The 10,246-nt window shown below is 38.2% G+C and overlaps 1 protein-coding gene across 1 annotated transcript; it reads left to right on the plus strand.

Moving 5' to 3' along the window:
* Positions 1-217: 217 nt before the first annotated feature.
* On the plus strand, positions 218-9,109 carry LOC101160690 (dnaJ homolog subfamily C member 7). The gene is made up of 14 exons (XM_011485595.3): positions 218-351; positions 2,620-2,708; positions 3,554-3,678; positions 3,765-3,878; positions 3,986-4,060; positions 4,229-4,347; positions 4,417-4,570; positions 5,704-5,868; positions 5,957-6,048; positions 6,126-6,199; positions 6,298-6,444; positions 6,522-6,677; positions 7,738-7,812; positions 7,918-9,109. The coding sequence occupies exons 1-14, from the start codon at positions 233-235 to the stop codon at positions 7,953-7,955; spliced, it is 1,542 nt and encodes a 513-aa protein (XP_011483897.1). The 5' UTR covers positions 218-232; the 3' UTR covers positions 7,956-9,109.
* The last annotated feature ends 1,137 nt before the right edge of the window (positions 9,110-10,246 follow it).

Below are 10,246 nucleotides of genomic sequence, written 5' to 3' on the forward strand. Positions count from 1 at the left end.
ACATGATATACATGAAGGGACATTTCCTTTCAAATGTGACGTTTTTGCTATTTAATGCATAACAACTAAATAACAAATACTCTCTGGAATTACTGAACCTTCAAAAGTGAACTCTGAAATCAATTACATTTTCAAATGCTGATTCGCCAAGATAAACGACCTACAAAGGGCCCTTATATAACAATACTTGTACTAGTTGCCTACTTTCCCCTGACCCAAAAGTATTCCGGAAATGACGTCGTGTCGTCGCCGTCTGGGTCGTTGGCTGCTTCCAGAGAAGATGGCAGCTGTTGACATCGACATGCCGGTAGAACCAGAATCCCAAATCCGCAGTCAAGATGACCTGGATCGGTATGGTTCTTTTATTGTCGTCGGTGTTCAGTACATTTTAGGGAAAAGACAGACCGAACCGAGCCGCGGGTTTGTTTGACACGGACGGATCAATGCGGTCACACCGGAGGGGAAGCTATGCTTGCTAGCTAACACAGCCTCCTGTGCGTGGATGGGCATCTTTCGCTTAAGATCGCAGTTTTTTTTTAAATCGCTTTCAATTAAGAATATTCTAATTATGTCGGTGTTTATAAAGGTGAGGAAATGTCTAACAAAATCTGTGTCTTAATGGGCTTTTTTGAAAAAATAGTTTCCGGCAGATAACGATTTATTAGCCTTTTTTTTGCTTTGTTAACACGAGCCGAACGCTTTGGAACATTTTTGTGTTTCTTTATGAGCAGTCACGCGCTTTCTTCAATTATCTTTAGCTAGTATCCTTTTAATAATTTACTCTTGGGGGTGATTCAGAACCGATTGCGCTCTCTGTTCTATATTTTAAATAATGTTAAGTCACGCCTTCGATTCATTTCCCCTCGAGGATAATAAAGTTGTTTAAATTTGAATTGGAAAAAAAGGTTCCTACCTTTACCCAATACGTTTTGGGGGGAAAAATCAAGTTATCAGAAAATAATCCAATTTATTGGTTCCCTTTCTGTTTACCGTCCAAATTGAATCATTCCAGACTAACAATTAAATTAAATCTTAAATTTTGTATGATTTGTTGTATATTCAAGCTTTTGTTTGCCTGGTGAATTTCGTAAATAATATGTTCAACCATTTTATTCTGGACCAAAACATTCAAGTTCAACCTAAATATTCATCACATGTGCTTAAAATAATCTGGTTTCTAGGGGAAATGTGGTCATCAAAGAAATCAGCTTAGACGTTTTAAAGAGTAACAAAACTCCAACATCTGTTGCGCTTCACACGCTCTAAATCCAGATTTTACCTCTAAATTAAAGAAGTAGGGGTGTCCCAAAAGATTTTTATTTATTTTTTTAAGATTACAAGGAGATTTGGTGACATTGAGATGGAAGCCACCAGAGCTCCTCAGACACTTGCTTGTTATTTTTTATTTTTTTGTGTGATCTACACAAATGAGGATTTAGATGAATGATTTGATCTACTGGTTAGTTTAAAATCCCATTATTAAGTATATGCAGGTTAAAGCAGCTCATTATCAGAAACAGATGTTTTTCCTGGGGGTGTCGCTATCTCATGTTCGTCTTTGAGCTGCTCTCATTAGATGCTCAAACGAGGTTAAAGACTTTTCAGTTTTTAATGAATATTTGTGACATTTCCCAATCCAGCTTCAAGAAAATAAAAGCAGGATTTTGCCTTCTTGTTCTTTAACGCCATGGATATGAATTTAGCAACAGAATGATGTCCTCACCATTTTTCCAGAGGTTTTGTTTGTTTCCTCCGTCCTGTTTTAATCATCTTTTAGAAAAACTGACAACCTCATTTTATAGGTTCATTCTTTATATAAATTATTTAGGTTAATGAAGTTTAACAGGACTGCAGCAGGTGAACTTTTGTTTTTTTTGTTTTTTTTAGAGCTGCACTGAATGTACTTCACTGTTCTATTTACAGACAACTCGTTCCTGTTTTTTATGTTGAGACTTATTTTTAGCTTATCAGATGATTGAAAAATAACAAATGCTTTAGTTTGTGTTTGTTGTAACATTTGTTACAACACTTAATGACAATACTTAAAGACCCACTCCGATGAAAATTGTGTTTTTGACATTTTAACATGTTTTTGTGACATTTTTCTCACGATGGTGTACATATTTAAAGAAAATTAAACTAAAATTCCATTTGAGTATTTCGTCATTCAATTTTTTGTGGATCAAGAGCAGACGAATAATGCAGTTTGAAGAAAAAAAAACAATAATACGATTATTTGTGATGTAGCAATTACACTGGGCGGGGCACATGCTTCCTGCTTTGATGCATCCACTTGTAGACAACTAGCTTTGTAGGTGTAAACAGAGAGCTCTCAGTAACAGAGAGACAAAGCAGGGCAGGGTTTCTACCACAGTCTCACTCAACTCGGGGGGGCAACAATGTCCTGGACAGCGACTGTTTTTTTAGATTCGGTTAAAAATGGCATCATAATTAAGAGACGACTGGGAACACTTTAAAAATAGAGCAAAGGATGATCGGGGTGGGTCTTTAAACAGTCTTCAGTGATGTGATGATCACCCAACTTTTCTGTCGGTTTGTCTCTGAATTTATCTTCATGCTCATTCTGTGCTGACTCTGTTTTGGTTTTCCTCTCTCCAGCCAGGCGGAAATTTTCAAAGAGCAAGGAAACGCATACTACAGCAAGAAAGATTACCCTGCAGCTTTCAACTATTACACAAAGGCCATTGGTAAGATTACGGCTAAGCGCACAGGATTAAGTTTTCACATGCTTTGAGTGATCATGTTCGCTCATCTACACTATCCAAGCTTTCCTCCTGCTGTCCTATCCTCTGATGGTTTTTGCAGCGTCTCCACTAATACTGTGACTTTGTTTTTATTGCCCAGGAATGCATATCATTTGCATGTGGTCATAGCTAATATTGAGATCCTTTTCATGCAAACACTTGCTGTCAAATATTTAGGGGCTGCAACAATTTGATTTACAGATTGTATCATCAAATCTTACACTTATAATAAAGAGTTTTCATGATGATTTACTTAAATAAAATCTATTGAGTCTATTGCGAGCATACACACAGTGTGCTAATGCAAAAGAAAAATGGAATAATCAAAATGGAAAATACCAAAAGAGAGACCAGTGTTTTGTTTTGTGTTTTTACAGAATGGAACACTTACATTAAAATAAGTCAAGAAATTAAAAGTAGATCATAGAAATCCAAACAAAGAGATTTATTTATGACACAGAAGATGTGAAATAAGTCCATAGTCCTTGGCGGTTAGGCTCTGGGCTGATGACGTCCTTTCTGCTGGTGGGATACGCTCGGACCGTAGATGAATGAACTCAAAAGCTCAGACACTGATGGTGGTTGAGGTTGTTTGCAGACCCCTGGTCTAAGCTTTAAACTTTTATTCTGAAATTGGAATTAAAGGCTAATATAAAGATTCTTTTTTCTTTTCTTTTTAGCCTGTAAATTAAACCACAACATAAATAGTTGCTCCCTTAAAAGTGTATATTTATCATTCATATGCTGCTAACATGTTAATACAATGTTTGTTTGTTTGTTATCTATAGATGCAAGTCCCAAAACTGCCAGTTATTATGGCAACAGAGCAGCCACCCTCATGATGCTTTGTCGTTTTCGGGAAGCTCTTGAAGATTCCCAGCAGGCCGTGCGTCTGGATGACGGTTTCATGAAGGTCAGTTTTTCCCCAAACAGAAAGAGGCCTGCAGATATTTTCCGGGGTTCCCGTTTTCAAAGCAGATTGTTTGATCTGCACTGCAGGGACACCTGCGAGAAGGAAAGTGTCACCTGTCTCTGGGAAACGCCATGGCGGCAGCGCGTTGCTTCCAGAAAGTTCTGGAACTGGAGCCCAGCAACAAAGAGGCTCAACAGGAGGTGGAAGAATTTCACTTTTCCATCAGTTCTGTTGAAAAATGCAGCATATTCACTTTTTGACCAGTTCATTTAAGTTTTGACACTTATATTGGTTTGATTTGTTCCAGAAAAAGAATGCGACCACACTGCTGGAGTATGAACGGATGGCGGATTTCAGCTTCGATAAGCGGGACTTTAGAAAGGTCATTTTTGCTCATTTACCTGATATGCAGCCACTTTGTGCATCACTTACAGGCAAATGGTGTTTCTCTGAGAAGTATCTTCCTTATATCATTTTCCTGCAGGATTTATGCACAACAAACATGATTAATACATTCATATTCAAAGAAAATATGGTTGTTCTGATCCAGGTGGTGTACTGTATGGACCGGGCCATAGCGTTGGCACCTACCTGCCAACGCTTCAAAATACTGAAAGCAGAGTGTCTCGCTTTGCTGGGCCGCTATCCAGAAGCTCAGTCTGTGGCGAGGTGAGAACCCTGATAACTGAGGTGATGCAATCTGAGCTTTTGGAGACGTTCTGAATGTTTTTCTGACAGCGACATCCTGAGGATGGACGCCACTAACGCTGATGCGCTGTACGTCCGAGGCCTTTGTCTTTACTACGAGGACTGCATTGACAAAGCCGTGCAGTTCTTTGTTCAGGCTCTGCGAATGGCTCCGGACCACGAGAAGGCTCGCTTGGCCTGCAGGGTAAAACTTTCACTGTGTTCATGCTGTTCTCTATAAATGTCTGTGGCAAAAATGTATGACGGGTACTGTAGAAATGGCTTTATCGAAATGTTAAAAACTCCTTTTTTTGCCTTTGAGAATTGTAGTTAATTTTGTGATAGTTATTAAACAAAAGAAGAAATGTGTTTAGTTTCTTAAAATACTGAATCAGCTCATTAAATTTAACTGTAAAATTACAATAGTTTGAGGGGGGGGGCACTGCGGCTGTGGTTCGAATCCCAGCGGGATCCTTTCTATGTGGAGTTTGCATCCTGTCCTCGTGCATGCGTGGGTTTTCTCCGGTTTCCTCTCACAGTCTAAAAACGCGCTTCATAGGTTAACCAGGGCCTCTATATTGCCCCTTGGTGTGAGTGTGTGGCCCTGCAGCAGACTGGCGAACTGTTCAGGGTGTACCCCACCATTGCACAACAGTAGCTAGGATAGGCTCCAGCAACCATGTGACCCCAAACGACATCCATCCGATGGATGGATACTCACAAGAGTGCTAGAAATGTAATTATTCTTCAATGTAGAGAATATTGAAGCACAAATTAGCAATAATCAACTTCACATTTTCACTTCAGAAACAAATTTTGCATTTATCATTCTGTTATAGTTCATCAATTACCCTAATTATACTTTTATTAGAAGAGAGGCTTTCTGTTCAAGGGAAAAACACAATAAATGGTGACATTTTTTGTTTAGTACCCCTTGTGCTATCCTGGGCAGTTTAACATTGGGAGTTGGGTCATATAGACCCACTAGACAGTGCTCTGAACCTTTTTTCTTCAATGATTTGTGAACCTCACTGGTGTCCATGGATTACATGAAATCTTTCTACCTTTATCCACCTTTGTCATGGTAGGGAGAACACGTCAATGTAAGGGTGGGGTCATCTAAGATAGCACAAGGGTTAAACTCAATAATTTGTGTAGAACAGTAACTGAGGGTCTCTGGGTTTTATGGTCAGGAGTGTGCAGAGATCTCCATCCCCCCAGAGAGGTTCCTTGGGCAGCTGAGTCTCACAAGCGACTCTTACCAGAAGGGCCCCGCAGACGGGCGTCTAAACAATTTTTAATTTAAACAAAACAAAAAATATTCTCTTTTTAATCCAGAATGCCAAAGCTTTAAAGGCCAAGAAAGAGGAAGGAAACCAAGTATTTAAGAACTGCAGCTACGATGCCGCCTACCAGCTGTACACCGAGGCTTTGGCGATAGACCCCAACAACATCAAAACCAACGCCAAACTCTACTGTAACAGAGCCACAGCGGGGGCAAAGGTAAAAGCCAGTTATGTTACAGGGCTTGATGGACACCCACAGCCTGTTTTCATTTACATTCTGTTCAATTTTTCTTACCTCTTAACAGCTGAAAAAATTCGATCAAGCCATTGACGATTGCACCAAAGCAATCAAACTAGACGACACCTACATCAAAGCCTACCTAAGAAGAGCTCAGTGGTATGTTCGGCAGGCGTTTTGATTTGTTCCCTCCTGCTCTGTGTGCGGTTTCTCAGTCACTGTCTTTGACTTCGTAGTTACATGGACACTGAGCTGTACGAAGAGGCTGTTCGGGACTATGAAAAAGTCTACCAGACAGAAAAAACCTCAGGTGTGCTGCTGCCCTATTTTCCTTATTTTTGCCCATTTATCCCCCAGTCTGTACATGTGTTACATATACTCATGGTTTGCTTTTATCTGCCCCCCCAGAGCACAAGCAACTGCTAAAAACTGCACAGATGGAGCTGAAGAAGAGTAAAAGAAAAGATTATTATAAGGTGTTAGGAGTCGGCAAGAACGCCACTGAGGATGAAATCAAAAAAGCATATCGCAAGCGAGCTCTGATGCATCATCCAGGTACAGATGGCGGGGGGGTCTCGATTCACCGGGTTTTTTATTTGAACCCTCTCTGATCCTCTTTCATCGCCTTCCAGACCGCCACAGTTCTGCAACCGCAGAGGTGCAGAAGGAGGAGGAGAAGAAGTTTAAGGAGGTAGGCGAGGCCTTCACCATCCTCTCCGACCCCAAGAAGAAGATGCGTTACGATAGTGGACACGACCTGGAGGATGACGGCTGCTTTGATGGTGGAGGTGATTTCACAACTCACTGTTTTTTCTTTAATTCATTTTTTTCTTTCTGACTACCAGAAGAAGGAAAAAGTACAGTTACATTTATTTAAAGTTCACCAAAAACTACAAATCCCAGAGTCCCACCATTTCTCATTTGGGATCATTGAGAAGCCTCAAATGTGCTCTGTAGACACCAAAAGGATTTCATTCAGTATCGCGCAGCGGTTGGGAGATATTCAGGTTTAGAAATCTCCTCTACTCGGCACAAATCTGCATGACTGGCAGTCAGGAAGATGTTATTAAAATACACAAAGGTGTCATAATTTATTGTGCAGAAATAGCCTAATTATTGCTCTTTTGAAATGTTTGTAAACTCAGGTGTTCGTACAAAAACTGGGTTTAAGGACAACTAAAGAAAAACGTTATGTCGTCAGGAATTAGTGACCTTGCGGGATTTGTTTGGGTTTTTTGTGAGTTTGAACTGTTTGCGTAAGCAAATAAAAAGCAAAGAAACCGCGTGAGAAAAAGTAAATAGTAATGGGTGGGGTCAGCTTCAGTTTAGCAACCACGTCAAAGTCTGATAACCTTGTTTCATTGCAAGGTTGAATTTGAAATGTGCCAAAATATTCGCGACTGACTAACTTTAAAAGGTTTCTGCTCACTGTCAGCTTTTTTCTTCTGTTTCTGTTCTACGGGACTTTAGTGTGTCAACAACTTAGCTTTTGTTATAATGAGCCAAATGTTTGAGTTCTTTGAAGCATCTGTTCCAATCCTCAGGGATTTAGCGCTTTTACAAACATCTGTCATGAGTCGGGTTTGCCTGTAGAGGGCACTAAACGTCTGTTGAAGTCCAGTAACTTTGCTATCCCAGATTTTCACAGGAAAAAGTATATATATTTAAAATTAATTACTAATTTGTAATGTTTTTATTAAGATGATATCTGTTGAGAATATACTTGTCATCCCAGTCCTTTATCTTTATTGATAGCAGTATTTAAAGGTGTGGCGGAATAAAAAAAAAAATCTTTCTTCCCTATCAACAAAATGTATTCATCTCATTTTATTTTCTCTTTTTTTCTAGATTTTGATGCAAACAACATTTTCAGGGCTTTCTTCGGTGGCCGTGGTGGAGGATTTAGCTTTGATTCAAGTCCAGGTATGCCTATAACCCGTATAAAAATGTTTTCTTGTACTCTTCAAAATGAAATAAATATTTAGTAGAAGAAAACCTATTTTAATAAATGTTTACTTTTCCCTGCAGATTCTCAACCTGGAAACTTCTTTTTCCAGTTCGGCTAAAACAAACGAGCTTGAGGAGAAAAAGCAAAACCCGCTGTGGACACATTTAAGTCGGACCCGTTCACTCGCCACGTTCTCACTTCCGTGTGTTGAAAAATCGACTTGGCTTTTATTTTTATATAGGTTTTTGATAATTGCATTTACTCCTCAATTGACTCTTTTGCGTTGATGCTGAGACTGGAAAAATTTTTAGACTGGATCATAAGTCATCGCATCATTTTATTTTTGTTTTTATCTGCTGAAGATGGCATAACTGCCAAACTGACATCTTATAGATATAACCGTGTAGGACTTGACAGCCTTTATGAAACTGCTCAGTAATAATAAGCATGTTAGCTGGTTATTTTAACTGGGATACATAAAGTTTCTCATTAAAAAGCATGGCTCTATAGAATAAGAGATAACTAATAACAGAAATCTCTGAACGATTCAGGACAAATTCTGAAAGGCTTTTCTTTTTTGCCCTTATTTTAATCATCAGAAATTCAGGGGGAGTTCCTAGTCAATGCCACTTTGTATATTTGACTCGAATGTACATTATGTGTCCCTCACCTTTTCCTAAGTCTATCTTTAATTATATTTATTGTACTGTATACTCTTGCCTGTATTAAGCAGAATGTCAGTGATCTGTTTTTTCCCCCCTCAATGGTATTACATGTTTTCTGTCAGTCTCACTTGCACATTTATATTTTTGAAAAGGCTAAAAAGATTTCTAAACATCAATTGAGCGTCCCGATCCAAACCATCCTCAGCATCGGCACTCATGCCCATCAGAATGAAAGTGGTGCCTTACCAGAACCTGATAAAAAATCCTACACCTTCACCCCGTTTTGAAAAAAGGTAGCATGTGTTTGTGTTAAGTTAGGAACCTTTCCTGTGTCCTGATAACAAAACAAATGTGAGCTTGTAAATGAAAGTCTTGTTGTGAGACTTGGTTTCATCCCCTCACTATGTGCTGTCGCCCTTCCAACTGTGTTTGGTGCCAACCTTTTTTGTACTAAATACTCTGTTTAAAAAGGGGCACTGATGGTTGGTAGGATGTTCCTGTTCTACAGTTTTCTGTCACTGATTTGTGTGTAATAAAGCAAAATTGTTACAGTTCACAGGACATGCTTTTTCTAAACAACAAAAATAAAGGCTCATCTTTTACTTTAGAAAGTTTGGGGTTTGTTTTCTCAATTTGATATTTCCTGATGGTCTCGCATTTCAGAAATAAATCAGGTAATATTTGGGTATTTAATTCGATTTATTGTACTTGTAAAGCAACAATTCACAAATGATGCAAAAAATTCAAAAAATTCACCCTCTATGCAAATACTGCAAAAATAAACGAGTCATGCAGTCCTCTCAAACATCATCCTAGTAGGAAAAATACGGTTTATGTGACTATTTTTGTTTATTTTAGATTCCCTTTGCAAAGAAAATAGTACACTTGACATGTATTTTATTAAATATTCTTGTGTATAAGTAAAGCAACAAAGCTACAGTTCATGTAGAGTGGGGCAAAAAGGTATTTAGTCAGCCACAGATCGTTCGAGTCCCACTTGAAAAGATGAGAGGCCTGTAATTTTCATCATTTGTAAACTTCAACAATGAGACAAAAATCCAGAAAATCACATTGTCTGATTTTTAAAGAATTTATTAGCAAATTATGGTGGGAAATAAGTATACTAAATATTTTGTTATATACCCTTTAGACTTCTTTTTAAGAAGGGTACCATCAATCAGTGGTCACAACAATAAAAACGTACATGTATTTTATTATGCATAATAAGATCCACAAAACACAAACATTAGAATAAGAAAAAATGCATTTTTTAGAAACAAACATATTTTAACATGAATGGTTTATTTATTTGGTCATAAAAGGGGGGGGGGGGGGCAGCATTTTATTCCCAGTCTGGATGGAAAACCAGTGTTACAAAAAAGTGGCTGCCTAAATTTAAATTGGTATTCCAGCCTCAGTGGTAAAAGCAGAAGTCTTTGATTCTTGTTAAAATGCAAAAAAAATAAATTCTTATCTTCAGTCAGGTCCCTAAGATTTTATCCCAAACCAATACACCTTTTTGTAGCTTAATTCATTTTTAAAAATTCTCAGCTGTGCTGTTGGTTGTATTAGATGTGTTTACAGAATCACAAAATATTTAATGCTAAACATAGATGTCATATTTTGTCTACAGGGCATCCCATTTTGTTAATGTTTTACACATTATTGTCATGAAAACCATTTATAAATTTTAACACTAATGATTAAATAAAGCATTTTTTAAAATATAATTAAAAATACAATT

This window comes from Oryzias latipes, chromosome 19 (assembly GCF_002234675.1).
Source record: "Oryzias latipes chromosome 19, ASM223467v1".
Taxonomy (NCBI): domain Eukaryota; kingdom Metazoa; phylum Chordata; class Actinopteri; order Beloniformes; family Adrianichthyidae; genus Oryzias; species Oryzias latipes.

What these genes read in the sequence shown, in the direction of transcription:
- LOC101160690 (XM_011485595.3), top strand. Translation starts at nt 233, where the DNA reads ATGACGTCGTGTCGTCGCCGTCTGGGTCGTTGGCTGCTTCCAGAGAAG. An exon ending in AGCTCTGATGCATCATCCAG is followed by an intron (nt 6,445 to 6,521) that starts GTACAGATGGCG and finishes ATCGCCTTCCAG; the next exon opens with ACCGCCACAGTTCTGCAACC. An exon ending in CGGCTGCTTTGATGGTGGAG is followed by an intron (nt 6,678 to 7,737) that starts GTGATTTCACAA and finishes CTTTTTTTCTAG; the next exon opens with ATTTTGATGCAAACAACATT.